Source organism: Paramacrobiotus metropolitanus, unplaced genomic scaffold (assembly GCF_019649055.1).
Source record: "Paramacrobiotus metropolitanus isolate TYO unplaced genomic scaffold, Prichtersi_v1.0 Parri_scaffold0000070, whole genome shotgun sequence".
NCBI classification, from domain to species: domain Eukaryota; kingdom Metazoa; phylum Tardigrada; class Eutardigrada; order Parachela; family Macrobiotidae; genus Paramacrobiotus; species Paramacrobiotus metropolitanus.
In genome coordinates this window covers 369410-383612 of record NW_026570290.1, presented here as the reverse complement: position 1 = coordinate 383612, position 14203 = coordinate 369410, and the positions used below count along the sequence as shown (strand labels likewise).

The window sequence follows — 14203 nt, the reverse complement described above, 5'->3', positions numbered from 1 at the left end:
CTTGATTTTATAGCTGATGTGCATGTAATTTTAGAAACACCCACATGACACATTTTGGTTTTTGTTCCGATTGTTGTCCTTCGTAATTCATATGCCTTTGGAAATATCTGCCATTGTATTTGTGACAACTAGCCGATATACATTAAGTATCAAAGTCTTCAGCTCTAAACCATGCATGACCACTTCCTGTACATGTCAATTATAATGTACAATGGATCAATTTTACTGTAACTCGCCACATGTGGCGGGTGTGATGACCCGTTATTCACACTATGCAGCATAATTGATAGCTGTTATTGAGAAAAGCCGAAGTACTGTAATCCTTGACAAATTGTTTAAAACAGTAATCGCTGGTTCACTGTTGATAAGTTTGGGCCAGAGGGAATTGTTCGTGGTCCGTCATGAAGAAAATTTGATACAGTAACTGCTTGTTAGATTAAACTTCCCTTGAAGTGTCGCTCAACGAATATGCGCTCTATTTAACGAATAATAAAGACATCCATCTGAGTGAACGATAACTGTCATAATGGCTAATGCTATTTTATTGACACTCGCCTCACGAGAGTAAATAAAAGAAGATACGGGCTTGAGCTGATGATCGAGAATACAAGGGTGTGTTTACGTTGTACAGTTGCATGAGAACGCAGCATGGTGATCGTCTTTGGAATTCATCTCATACAGCACCAGAACGTACGTAATAAGAATGCCGGAGACCTGAAACGGTAACACTGTTAGTTATCAGTGACGTCGCGTTGTTTTCGTAGTTTCAAAAACTGGTAAAACCTTACCGACAGAATGAACTCGGTGTTCAGCGTAAGGATGTTCCCAGCCGTGAACGCGACAGGACAATCTCGTAAGCGACGCAGTGTTTTATTTATCTGCACCTCTAATCCACCGTCTTCGCTGTTAAGCTTTTCCGACGCGATGCTTAAAATGACCACAATCGAATGCGCCTACGAGAAAACGTTGTAAGTGGTCCTAACCAGCCACGGTTTGCTCCTAACTGAAGCCAGGCCAACTTGTCATTAATACGATTCTATACCCGCTGGTATTTGGGTGCCGGTTCGTATGTGAGTAACGTGACTATTATTAGGTCAGCAACAATCTCTTCAAAAATTATTTACATCATGTCGCACGGGACCATTAAAATAATCTGCTTATCGCAAAAGTACTAGTACATAATAAAACGCTATAACGTTAAAAAGTTTGTTTTTACACAAGTCGAACTGAAAAACCACGCATGTCCATGGACAAGTGCCATTCACCTGCTTCTGCATATAGGCCGCTGCGGTCACCCTCTGCATCAGTATGAACAAATTAGCTGATGCAACAAACGAGCAATGTACCAGATCCATCGTGTTGTTCGTAAACATGTACCCAAGCTTTGAAGGAGCGACACCGATTACTATCCCGATCATGAAGACCACCAGGAGAACTTCTAACGTTAAACCAATGAGATTGGACGGTGCATAGATATCATCCAGACGTCGAACAATGTCCGACAGCTCAAGATGCTCGTGTCGGCATTTATTTATTCCCGCGATAACTGCCTTAAAATCCGCGTCACCATCCTTATACGTTCGGTAGTATGCTGCGCATTCCTGCCCAACCTGCTTGAACGCAGACCCCAAGGTCACAGAAAAGATGGCAAACGACAAAGAGAACACTACAGCCACAGAACTGATTCCGCAATTTAGGATAAATTGGAGAACGTGTCCATATACAGCATAAAACTGGAAGCCGTAGAGGATTTCTTTTTGGTGCCAAGCATCCCGCAGACGCAGTACCGTGAGAAAAGCAAAGATGCTAAGTACTCCATTTAAGCAGACAGCAAACCACACACAGTAACGTTTTAGTGTGCGCGTTATGAACGGTAAACTTTGGACACATCGGTGTAATTCTTCCATTATACCCGGTAGCGGTTTGCTATGCCATGCCAACACGGATGCGTATACAGGTACTAGAAATGCAGTTAGGATAAACAGACCAGCCACAAGGGTCAGTGGAATTTTCGATTCATTAGTAGTAACCCAAGTGTGCGAATACATTAAAAAGTCAACAACGAGGGCGAATAAGGCCAGTGTAATCAAGAAAATTCCAGAAACTATAGAATAAGGCAACAGTTTAACTCCGGCATTAACGTGCTGCCAAGGACACATTCCGTGTACTCGTAACCACAGTAAAAGACAACGTGAATATTTGTCAAACATTTTCTCGGAGCTTTCAGCAATAGTCAACAACTTACTTTCAGCTTTCAGCAATAGTCAACAGCTTACTGTACAGATACTCGTATGAAAAATATTACCGACTGCACCATCATATCCCGGATGAGAATCAGAGGCTAATGTAACCTCCAGTGTTGCATTGCGGTTTTGCAGATCACCGACTTCAAAGTCTACCTACAGCTGTTCGGAAAACTGAACATGTGTCTGAGTACGGGAGTACCGGCAAAAGTGTTTTTACAAAATGGCTGCATAATGTAACACTAGATCATCAGCGGATCTCATTTTTCCCGTGCATTATGCTGTCAGTTTTGTTGACACATTAGACAAAGTTGACAAGCTTCTTTTAATGGGTCCGCGCTATGCAGGATGCGTATTTTTTATATTTTACATTTCATCGCGCATAACGTTTTCGTTGTTGTTTGTCACTCTCGTTGTGACCTCCTGATCCGCGTTAAAGCATAATGATCAGTGAACACGAACGTTAAGAACGGTATTGCTGTTGCCGCTTTCTTTATAGTTCCACTGCTTCCACACAAGTTGACACAACCAAAGCTTTACCGTCAGAATGTATTTTGTGTCAACAAGATATTTCCAGCCGTAAACACGACATCACAGGTTGACAACCCGGTAACCCACGCAGTATTTTATTTAGGTCCATCCGATCCGCTTTGAAACGGTAATGTTCAAAATCACCGCAGCTAAATATGTCCAATATGTCTGTCCAAATAAAAGTAAATATGTCCAAATAATAAGTATGTCCAATACGTCTGTCCAAATAATAGTAAATATGTCCAAATAAAAGAAAACCCACCACTTGCATTTACAATAACGGAAATTTCGAAAAAGAATACCAACGCTTAACCCAATAAAGAAAGTTGACAACGATTAAGAAAAATAATATTGTTATCGCATGTGCCGTTAAAGAAACATATCAAATGTGCAGATATTTAATCGAAAAAAAGAGCATTAGCATTTACTTTCAGAAAATTGACCTTGCAAATAATGGTCCCCATCATTTCGGAAAGCATCCCATGATTATTTGCAGCAGGGCCGGCTCCGATTGGATGGCCGTTTGCAATACGCTGTCCTCTCCAATTACGTCAATATTCTGTCGCATGAGACGCAATGCAACTTCCTTTAAAATTTTCAATCCTCGTTGATGAGCCATAATGAACCGACGCACCACATTCTCCACCGCCAGACTCTTAATCAGTATCCCTTCACAAATGGAGCACAGATCCATGATCTCGTATTTATCCGCCATGGCCAGCGCTTTTTCCGCATTTGTTCCATTAATCCGGGCGGTGTTAAATGCGTACAGGTAATCCAGGAGAATCTCCACAGTTTCCTTATCGACATCGATTAGATCGCATCGGGATGTTCGTTTCTCTCGAACGTCATGAGACAGCATGGCGGCGAAGACCGGTGAATGGGCTGCCAGCTGGAAACGGTGTACGGGGAACTTGTGGCCATCACTGGAACGCAAGACAAAGTCGGCGTGATGGTTGTTCCGTGAATGCAACAGTTCCATTTGGCGATTGAGAAAATCTGAAAAGTTTTTAACAGGCGCTAACACTGACGGCACGCGAATGGTGTCCGGCTCCTTGTTAGGGGCATACATTGTCACTTGGATTGTAATTTGATCTCGTCGTCTTTGATGAGTCCAGGCTGATTGGCACAGCCGAATAGGTGATTGTGGCTTTCGAAATAACCATCCCCATAATGAGCGTTATTTGCGCTGAAAATCTCGGATAACGTTACGGGATCCCGAACTAGAGTATCCTGAGCCTTCCAGTCATCATGCTGAAATTCGTCTAAATAGTTAAGGTTGAAAAGTTTGTTGTTGACAGCAAACTTCAGTACATAAAGAATTGCCAATTCTTCAGCAAAACATGCAAATAACCACGCAGCTATGAACCAACCTCATCGTGAACAGCGCTGTCACGGGTGGGGTTCTGTAGGCTTCAGCTAACTCTAAATACACACCAACATAACTTTGATCTGGATCACGATATGACCCATAACGAGGAACAACGGATATGCGCCAGCGTCCCACAAAATCGGTGATTCCTATCTCGGACATAGTAAGACCTCGACTGGGCATGCGCTTGAATCCTGGATAGCATCGATAAGTGTGGAAATCCCGAATGGTCCACTTCAAGGTGAAGAATACCGATTCCCGACTGGTTCGGTCTTCGACAACGGCAACTGCTTTGTGTAGCGAATCCATTGCGCGATAGATTTTTTGTTTTATTTAAAGAACAACAAGATGCTCAAACTCAACGAGGTTTGACCTTTACTAATTAGTACTCGTATTCAGACAGTTGCGCCGAAAAAACCCAAATGTCAAAGCACCGATCGTTTATAGAGAATAAGGCTATAATATCGAATCACGTGTGTAGTTGTAGTTGAAGAATCAAAACAAAGAGCAGGTCTTGTCTTCTCTACCGCGATGGCGGGCTTAATGGTTTACAAGCACAGCGCGCGGCGCTTACGCGCCGCGCTGCAGTGCAAAGGCGGTTTTTGTCGGCTGGGTCTTTTTGCTAAACGCTTTGAAGTGAAACGGTTTTATATGATAAGTAGGTCTTATTGAAAGGGGAATACAGTTACTGTATCTAGAAACGGATTAAACCGAAATTTTTTGGTTACAAAATGCTTAAAAGCGGGGACACATCATGCGTGGCCTTCGGTTACCAAAGGGTCAAAAGAGCGGGTACCGCACGCGTGGCCTTCGCTGACCAAAAGCTTAAAAGGGCGGGTACCGCACGCGTGGCCTTCGGTGACAAAAAGCTCAAAAGGGCGGGTACCGCACGTCTGGCCTTCGGTGACAAAAAGCTCAAAAGGGCGGGTACCGCACGTCTGGCCTTCGGTGACCCAAGGCTCAAAAAAGCGGGTACCGCACGTGTGGCCTTCGGTGACCAAAGGCTCAAAAAAGCAGGCTAAACAATCATGGTCTTCGGTCACCAATGGTTCCAAAAAGGCGGGTACCGCACGCGCGGCCTCGGTGACCAAAAGCTCAAAAAAGCGGGTACCGCACGTGTGGCCTTCGGTGATCAAAAGCTCAAAAAGGCGGGTACCGCACGTGGGGCCTTCGGTGACCAAAGGCTTAAAAAACCATCGGTGACCGTAGGCTTAAGAGGCCTTCGCTGACCAAAGGCTTTATAAGCCGGGTAGCGCTCGCGTGGCCTTCGGTGACCAATTGCTTGAAACACTTTTGGTGACCAAATTCCTGAAAGGCCTTCGGTGACCAAACGCCTGAAAAGCCTTCGGTGCCCAAAGGCTTGAAAGGCTTTCCGTGCCGAAAGGCTCGGTGACGAAATGCATAATAAGGCGGGTACCGCCCGCGTGGCCTACGGTGATCGAGGGTTTAAAAGGACTTTGATGACCAAAGGCTTAAAAAACCTTCGGTGGCTAAAGGCTTAATAAGGCGCGCACCGTACGCGTGAGCTTCGGCGACCAAAGGTTTAAATGACCTTCGGTGACCAAAGCCTTCCTTGTAAAATGCTTAAGAAGGCTGGTATCGCACGCTTGGCATTCGGTGGCCAAATGCCTAAAAGGCATTCGGTGACCGAAGGCTTGATTGAAGCGGGCAACGCACGCATGGGCTCATCTTAAATTAATCAAATTACCTGATTAAACCTGTTAGGCCTAATAGGCATAGAAAGTTTAGTCCAAGCCAACTCGTGCTAAACTTTCCATGCCTTTGAGACCCAGCCTATTAGGCCTTTTGTGACCGAAAGCCACGGGTACGATACCCATTGCACCCGTGCCTGTTAAGCTTTTGGTCTCCGAAGGCCACGCGTGCGGTACCTGCACTATTACGCCTACCTAGGGCCTTTTAAGCCATTGACCGCCAAAGGTCACGCTTGCGGTACCCATCCTTTTAAGCCGTTTTTAACCGAAAGCCACGCGTGCGGCACCCGCCGTTTTCAGCCTTTGGTGGCTGTAAGCTTTGGTCTGGCAATCTGGTTGATCTGGCGATCTGGTAGCTCTGGCAGAACCGGGACTGAAGTTTCGGAAACTTAGTATAGGTTAAGGCCATTTATAGATCTGGTTAACCAGGAAAACGTTGGTACAGGTACTAAGGTTTTATAAACCTAATAAATTCTAAGGCTGAAGGTTCGATATCGCTGATATGGCTGATATAGCTATGGTTCGATATGCCTATTAAGTTTGTGTAGGTACTAAGGTATCGAAAGCTTAGTATGACCAACGCTAAAGGGGGGATCTGTTTAATGAACCAAAGTCAAGAGTTTTAGTAAGCTGTACAGGTCTAAAGCCGCAAGGATGGTTATGGCCAATCAAGAAGTTTTAGAGGCGGGAGTGTGACGGGCACACAGCTCTAAATTACGCACTTTTCGGTTACCAAAGCCAAAAAGGGTTCATTCCGCACACGCACCATTCATTTAATAAGGCTGAAAGTGTGGATTCTGCACACGCACCTTTTTTCGGACAAACGCAAATTTCGGTTGGAAAGGCCGAAAAGGTTAATTTCGCACACGCATCTTTCGGCTACAAACGCAAAAGACTAAATCCGGCAAACGTACCTTTTGGTTACAAAAAGATGAAAAAGTTAGTCCAGCACACGCACCTTTCGGTTACAAAACCGTACCTTTAGTAAGCTTAGTTTACCAAGCTTTTGGAGCTCAGTTGTGTTTAGTTTGAAAACTTAGTTTTACTAAACCTTTGAAAGCTTTGTTTTAGTAGACCCTCAATGCTTAAAAGTTTACTAAAGTTTCCAATGATCAGTGCCCAGCGGTATTAGAAATGACACTTCTGCTTGGCTTTGGACGATCTGGATGATGTGGCAGTTCTGTTTTTGGCTGATCTGGTAGTTCTGGCTGCTCTGGTAGCTCTAGCTAATCAAGTAAAAGTTCGCACAGGCACTAAGGTTTGGAAACATTAGTAAGGGCGAAGGCTGAAGATAGGACTGTTTTGTTCTGGCAGCTCAGGTAAAAGTTTGTACAGGCACTAATGTTTCGAAAACCTAGTAAGAGTTTATAAAGTGTGTTTTAAAGGCTTGAAAAGCTTTAAAGCCGTACGGCTGTTTCTGGCCAATCAGAAAGGTAAGGCTGCTTCTGGCCAATCAGGTTTGGAGGAGGGATCAGTCTCGCACAGAGAATCCTGCTTTAATAAACTGGATATACCAGCAAATCTCACAGACTGTGCGCTCGTTTACCAGTGCGGGAATTAGCCGTACCACTTGATAAACGCCGTACGATGGGTTCAACGCCTTCCGTGGTGGCTGCCCATTACACAGAGCCTCCGTAGAGATTTAACATTGCGCTATGCAGAGCTGCGCTGCAGTCTGCAATGGTTTCTCTGCTAGTAACACTGCAGTTCTTTACTCTTTTGTGTTTAATTTTAAATTATTGAAATTGATTTCAGTTACATTAAAATAAATTTTTACTAAGTACGATGGAGAATTGTGTGTTCGATATAAGGATAATCCCTCTTTGTTTCGTTTGTGAAGCTGTACAACGCCTGTGTGTCGCTGCCGTGTAGCCTCTACGGTCTATCCATGGCGAACTTGTGAGCAGATTTTGCTGACTTTACTTACTGACTAGTGACTACTGTCTTTACATTCGGAACCCGGAATGCCAAATCATCCAGCAACAGAACAGCAGGTCATCCAGGAACAGTAAACCAAGCTATTAAGAAAGGGAACTTCTGGAGTGGGGCAAAATACTACTCGATTAGCATAATACTGAGTAGGATTGCTCTTTTTGCGCTGTAGCCTGTACTGTGGTGACTTACTGACTTTTTGCCCCACTCCAGAAGTTCCCTCTCTTAATAGCTTGGTGTACTGTTCCTGGATGATCTGCTGTTCTGTTGCTGGATGATTTGGCATTCCGGGTTCCGAATGTAAAGACAGTAGTCAGTAAGTAAAGTCAGCAAAATCTGCTCACAAGTTCGCCATGGATAGACCGTAGAGGCTACACGGCAGCGACACACAGGCGTTGTACAGCTTCACAAACGAAACAAAGAAGGATTATCCTTATATCGAACACAGTTCTCCATCGTACTTAATAAAAATTTATTTTAATGTAATTGAAATCAATTTCAGTAATATAAAATTGAACACAAAAGAGTAAAGAACTGCAGTGTTACTAGCAGAGAAACCATTGCAGACTGCAGCCGTGCAGCGCAACTCTGCATAGCGCAATGTTAAATCTCTACGGAGGCTCTATGTAATGGGCAGCCACCACGGGAGGCGTTTAACCCATCGTACGGCGTTTATCAAGTGGTACGGCTAATCTACATACGCCTATTCGTCTTACCTCTCCACTACAAAGAGCAACCACCGCTCAGTCGGAACATGTTCATACGACACTAAGCAAAGCAGTCGCATGACCTCTTTTCGTACACAAACTGTCAGCTCTTTCAGTTAGTGCTTGGTACATCACAGCGAATGAATGAATTACCACAAACGCAGAGTTCAGGCGTAGTCACTACTCACTAGTCACCGACGCAGCAGAAAGGCATCTTAACTGGTGCAGAATGCAGCAGCCTAGCAGCAGCCCGTCTTTGGAATAAAGTAAGAGCGTCAAACAAAATACAGATACATTCTGCTGCGACTTTGATCAGTATCCGACAATCGGATTTCCTAACACCGGAACACCGAAACAATAGGGAGGCAGCGATGCTGCCGATGCATACTACTGTTTTAGATTTTAAGAAATGTCAGAAGCTCCCGCAGTGCTGGAAAAGGAGGCTCGAGTGGATAGCGAAAAACATCTAGACTTTGAATGGAAGGTACACTAGCTGCCTATCATGTGATAAGCCTTTATTATTGTTGGTATTCTGCAGCTTCTAAAGCGAACTGTACGGGACACGGGTACTCTTGGCGAAAATTTGGCAATAAATTTTCTCTAATCTATTTTGCTCAGAACGTGGGGATGGCTTGTTTAATTATTTTCTTGACTAGTTAACACTAAAAGGTAGTACATTCTGTTCCCAAGATGCCGGTCGAGGCGCCGACGATAGAAGGAAACAGCAGCAGAAAGCGAAGACCGATGCGGAAAAATGGATCAGACGAAACTTGTGTTGTTAACAGCTAGTCAATCTGTATCAAAATTAACGCGTTAGCAAAAAACTACTAGAGTTCGACGAAAGGGGAGCAGCAACCTACTACTTCTTCTCGTAGTACAATACATTGTACTGTGTTATGACAGACAAATGTCGATATACCAAGCGGGTGAGCCTTTCCTACAATTCGAGCAAAATCGCAACAAAGGAGAAAGGGTTACACAGTTACATTGGGTGACAAGCAAAGTACTGTCGGGGAAGGATTATCGTTGCTGATTTCATGAACGATCACAAGATACGTCGCTAGAATACCGCAAACCTGTCAAGTAAACAAATTGACGTTAGTAATTAAAAAGATGACGTTAGATTAAAAAGTTTATAACGTGCGGGAGAACATATCCTCGTGATGACTCCATTGTACCGTTAGAATAAGATCAGCATTCAACCGTACAATATTCCACGCAGTGAATTCCACGGGACGTTGATGTAGGCGGCGTAGTGTCTTGGAAATCTGGTGCTCTAGACTGTTATTCTCTTCGTCGATATATTCAAAAATGTTGTACAAAATATTTTCAATGGAATGTGCCTAAACGTTGACAGCGCCATTTATGTGAAGTACAGAAACGGAATACGTCACATAAAATAAACTGTACATCAGTACATATACTGCGATGCATGTTGGTTACATTAAAAAAACAGTCAGTTGCACACATTACTTACATAAGTGCACATCAGGTGGATACCCGAAATGCTCGTCAGGCAAAGAGCTTCAAAGTTTAGAGTGGCGATTGCTCACCTTTCGATGCAAATATTCTGCGATGATCAATATTTGTCCAAGCATCCATAAGCTCACTACAGCAGACAAGGACAGATGCACCAAATGTAGCGTATTATGCAGGTATATATATCCCAGCCGTTGCGGTGCCACACCCATCGCCATACTGATCAACAGAATGTCGTTAATTACGCTAAGCGATAGCATAACGAGATTGGACGGCCCAAAGATCACATCCAGTTCTTGGACAATATTGGTCAATGCCAGATGTTCTTGCCGATATTTCCTGATCTTCAGAGCAAACTGCTTGTTGTCGAGACGTTGGGTTTGGTATAAGTGGAACGACGATTCTAGTCGTTGCCTGATTTGATCGAAGATTGACCCGATCGTTATGGCATGGAATCCAAAACACAGTGTGAACCATAAATTAACTGACGTCACCGATCCAAGTGCCACGGACTCGAAGATGCGCGCATACACAGGCCAAAACTGGTGGCCGAAAATTGTTACCGAGGAGTGCCAGATCCCATGCGTCCGTAGGCATTCCAGTGGCGTTAACCCGATACATACAACAGTGAACTGGATGTAGAACATATTTACATACCGCTTGGGCAATATGGTTGATACAGTGGCGGAACTGATAAACATCACGATGTTTTCCTTGACTGCAAGGAGTTTTTCATTGTAGCATCCAAACACATGCAGAATCAATAACCCTGATAGGCCAAAGAGAAAGTAAACGGCTGCTACCACGGTCAACCTCATTCTTGATTCCTTACTGGTGATTAATGCGTCAACGTAGGTTAACAGAATGCCTGTCAAATTTGCAATAAACGTCAGGGTTAGAACAATTTTAACTGTTATAGCGCCAAGCGAGTGTTTGGAAACGGATTCAGAGGAGCTACGGGTAAGCAATCCGAACATGCGCAGTAAGGAAAATATGCAACTGGAACAGTTCTTGTACCAGTTGTAATTGCACTTGGATACTGTGCCGCTTTCCATTACGAAGATATTGACGGTTTAGCCGAATCAGCGGTAAGCAGTAAGCGATTTATTGGCAGTTTTACATTGTCTTCCAATGGTCCAATTATTCAAACTTCTAACCATCCCGGAAAATACATTTTGAGATAATACTCTGTGCAAGACAGCAGCAGCCATAGTCAGTATTTAAACAAACTATGCAGAAAGTTTTGACATATTCAACCTTGTCGTTATACTCTGTATGTCGGCGCGCAGGACGCTACTTGTAAGCCGGTAGTATATGCGGGATTAAAAAGGAATTAAATACGAACAAAAGTTGGACACCTGTCTAGTGTCAACTAACTATAGGAAATATGAATGCAGCTGGAAATATGGCTGCAGCTGGGTTCCCTTTTTGTTTTTAGAGTAGAACTGGAAATTACAGCTCTCTCCTAAGACACTATAATGGAGTGACACTTATCGTAAAGGCATATGTAAATAAGAAGGTGAACAGACATTGCTTATCTCAGTTATCTGAGTGAAGCAACCAAAGAGCTATCTGTGAGAATTTAGGTACAGAAATTTCCCTTTCTTTATTGCAGGTCCATGGTACCGAGGGCCACCGCACACTCAGTTATATACAGAGATTGTTTTACGAAGGCCTTGTTGTAATGTTGACAGGGAGCATCCAGCTGGTACAATGATCATCCTTAGAGTTCATCTCATACAGCAATAGGACATACGTAACAAGAATTCCGGTCACCTGGGAAAAAACGCTTCACGGTTGTATCATCGCAAACAAGGATCTGTTTACAGTTGACAAGCAATCGGTACCGATAAAATGAACTCAGTGTTCAGTGTGAAGATACTTCCGGCCGTAAGCGCAACAGGACAATCTCGTAAGCGACGCAGTGTTTTGTTGATCTGACCTTCCAATCCGTCGTTGTCGCTGTTCAACTTTTCCGAGATGGAGTTAAGGACCAGAGTGATAGAATGTGCCTGGAAAAAACACGAGTGCTTCGAGAACAACGTTTCACCGTAGATACCAACTTTCTGAAGTTCGTCAAAGGTATTTTATAATAGACATTAATTAGAATTTTGTGTTGGAATCAAAGGTTGCGGCTAAATCGTTTCCAGACTAATGATTTTGGTTACCTTGCAGTGCATGTAAGCCGCCGCAAAGGTTCTTTGCATAAGCATGGTCAAATTACAGAACGCAATGAACGAGCTGAAGAACACACCAGTTGTATTATTTGTGAAGATGTATCCCACTTTGGACGGTGCCACGCCGAATAATGCTCCCACAAACAGCACACTTCCACCGATCTCCGCGGCCAAACTAACCAAATTAGCCGGCGCGTAGATATCGTCCAGCTGCTGCACTAAGCACGATAAGGTCAAGTGCTCTTGCCGGCATTTGTTGATCCCCGTTGCGAATATTTTGTAGTCGATCTGCTCGGTATGATAAGCACGATGCAGGTATGTACACTGGCGTTCCGTTTGCTTGAAAGCCATGGCTAAAGTCAAGGCCAGGAGGACAAAAGATATCATGAACGCTAGCGCAACACAAGAGTTGCCGATTAACGCGACAAGCTCGAACGACACTGCGTAGACTGACCAAAATTCGTAGCCGAAAATCACTTCTTTCTGGTGCCATGCATCTATGATTCGTCGCGCAACGATAAAGAAATAAATGATACTACTGCCACCGAAAAAGATAATGAACATCGTGATGTAGCGTTTCAACGCGGACGCAATGACCGGCGCGTCACGAACCTGTTGACCGATTTCTGCGATTACAGTTGGTAGCAGACGGGAGTGAACTGCCATCAACCAGCCGCATATTATTATCACGAGTTCGTAGAGAACGAATAAACCCGCGATTAAAGTCAGCGGGATTTTTGGCTCGGTTGTGGTGAGCATAGAATGGATATAAGTCAGAAGGTCACCGATTAAGCAGGTGATGGTCAACATAAATAGGACAATTCTGCAAAATACGGAATACCGCACTATTTTCGTTCCGGTTTCGGTTCGGCACCACGGACACAATCCGCCCAAGCGCAGTAAGAATAGTATCCCACGGCAATAATTTTCAAACGTGCTGTTTGAAACAGGGTTGTTAGCCACATTTTTCTCGTCAAGCCGTTTGTTGCCGGCAACGGATAGGAGATTTCGTACATGTGGCATATTGCTCAATACGGAAGCAGAAAATTGTATGATTTCACAACGACGGAGAGCAGCGACAACTGTGTCAGTTGTACTCAAGTTTTACCTAGCTCGAATAACGCTGGAAATTGTGGAATACTACCCTACTGGGGAAGGGATGCAATTAATATGATGGAATGTGCAAAAACCGAAAGCGTCAGCAGGTGCGCGGAGGCTGTATTGAAGACTCCCTGTATTCTTCGTTCTTGACTGATATTATCTAACATACTCCCAAAGGACGGAAATCAAATGGGCGGATGGACTTGTTCTACTTCGCCAGTCGCCACTTGAAGAAATGAAACGTATCAAATGGCACTTTACTTAAGAGACTGCACGTATCTCTAAATAAGGCAACGTTATTAAGTATATGATAGCCTGGGTCCACAGTTGCCGTCCACTAGTTAATGTCTTCTCCCAGTAAAATGTCTTCTTCGCAGATGCAGGCGAGATGCACAGGAAGTAATCGTCATAGGTCAGCAGAAGAAGACAGCGCATCTGAGCCCAGAAAAAGGCTAAGATAAGGCACCGTGAGTGACTGACACTTTGAATTAGTTGACTACCCAATTTTCGGAGGCAATAATCAGCAAATGGATGTGTAATAGGCTGACAAAGGCACCGGTAATATTGATCTATCTGTACACTGATTTAGTTTGCGAAATACATTCCACAGCCGCACAGCCGCGTTGTCTTCTCTGCAGCGAATGTGGTGTACTCGTACTGTAGTAACAGTACAGTAATCAACTAAAGTCTCGAAATAAAGATGTTTATTAAGTACGTTATCTGTATCACAGTACATACCGTATCTCCTTGCATATCGTTAAGTGACTGATGGTTTGCAAGTTACTTTGTCATGAAACCGATTGTACTTGTTAACCTGCACACTTGATCATGGGCTTAACAATGAATACGTTAGTGCAGTCACGCATTCCCAGTTCCTGAAGGATAAGGCATGGTGCAGTTCAGCGGAAAAGTTGTTGCTTTATCATCTGTCGCATTGATTTCATACAGA

At 43.9% G+C, this 14203-nt stretch overlaps 3 protein-coding genes across 3 annotated transcripts; all 3 read right to left on the bottom strand.

Moving 5' to 3' along the window:
- Positions 1 to 581: 581 nt before the first annotated feature.
- On the bottom strand, positions 582 to 1356 carry LOC129594720 (uncharacterized). Its single transcript, XM_055491503.1, has 3 exons — positions 1266 to 1356; positions 789 to 953; positions 582 to 714 (listed from the first exon to the last, which is right to left on the bottom strand). The coding sequence occupies exons 1-3, from the start codon at positions 1353 to 1355 to the stop codon at positions 619 to 621; spliced, it is 351 nt and encodes a 116-aa protein (XP_055347478.1). The 5' UTR covers position 1356; the 3' UTR covers positions 582 to 618.
- A 1881-nt stretch (positions 1357 to 3237) lies between these two features.
- Positions 3238 to 3846, bottom strand: LOC129594639 (TD and POZ domain-containing protein 4-like). Its single transcript, XM_055491391.1, has one exon. It carries the CDS (start codon positions 3844 to 3846, stop codon positions 3238 to 3240), a length of 609 nt encoding a protein of 202 aa, XP_055347366.1.
- A 7953-nt stretch (positions 3847 to 11799) lies between these two features.
- LOC129594638 (uncharacterized) lies at positions 11800 to 13253 on the bottom strand. The gene is made up of 2 exons (XM_055491390.1): positions 12145 to 13253; positions 11800 to 11988 (listed from the first exon to the last, which is right to left on the bottom strand). The coding sequence occupies exons 1-2, from the start codon at positions 13174 to 13176 to the stop codon at positions 11800 to 11802; spliced, it is 1221 nt and encodes a 406-aa protein (XP_055347365.1). The 5' UTR covers positions 13177 to 13253.
- Between the last annotated feature and the right edge of the window lie 950 nt (positions 13254 to 14203).

Coding starts and splice junctions, on each gene's coding strand:
- LOC129594720 (XM_055491503.1), bottom strand. CDS start 1,355: ATGGATCTGGTACATTGCTCGTTTGTTGCATCAGCTAATTTGTTCATA. Junction 954..1,265: donor CGGCCTATATGCAGAAGCAG/GTGAATGGCACT, acceptor GTTTTCTCGTAG/GCGCATTCGATTGTGGTCAT. Junction 715..788: donor ACACCGAGTTCATTCTGTCG/GTAAGGTTTTAC, acceptor TTACCGTTTCAG/GTCTCCGGCATTCTTATTAC.
- LOC129594639 (XM_055491391.1), bottom strand. CDS start 3,846: ATGTATGCCCCTAACAAGGAGCCGGACACCATTCGCGTGCCGTCAGTG.
- LOC129594638 (XM_055491390.1), bottom strand. CDS start 13,176: ATGCCACATGTACGAAATCTCCTATCCGTTGCCGGCAACAAACGGCTT. Junction 11,989..12,144: donor CGGCTTACATGCACTGCAAG/GTAACCAAAATC, acceptor TGTTTTTTCCAG/GCACATTCTATCACTCTGGT.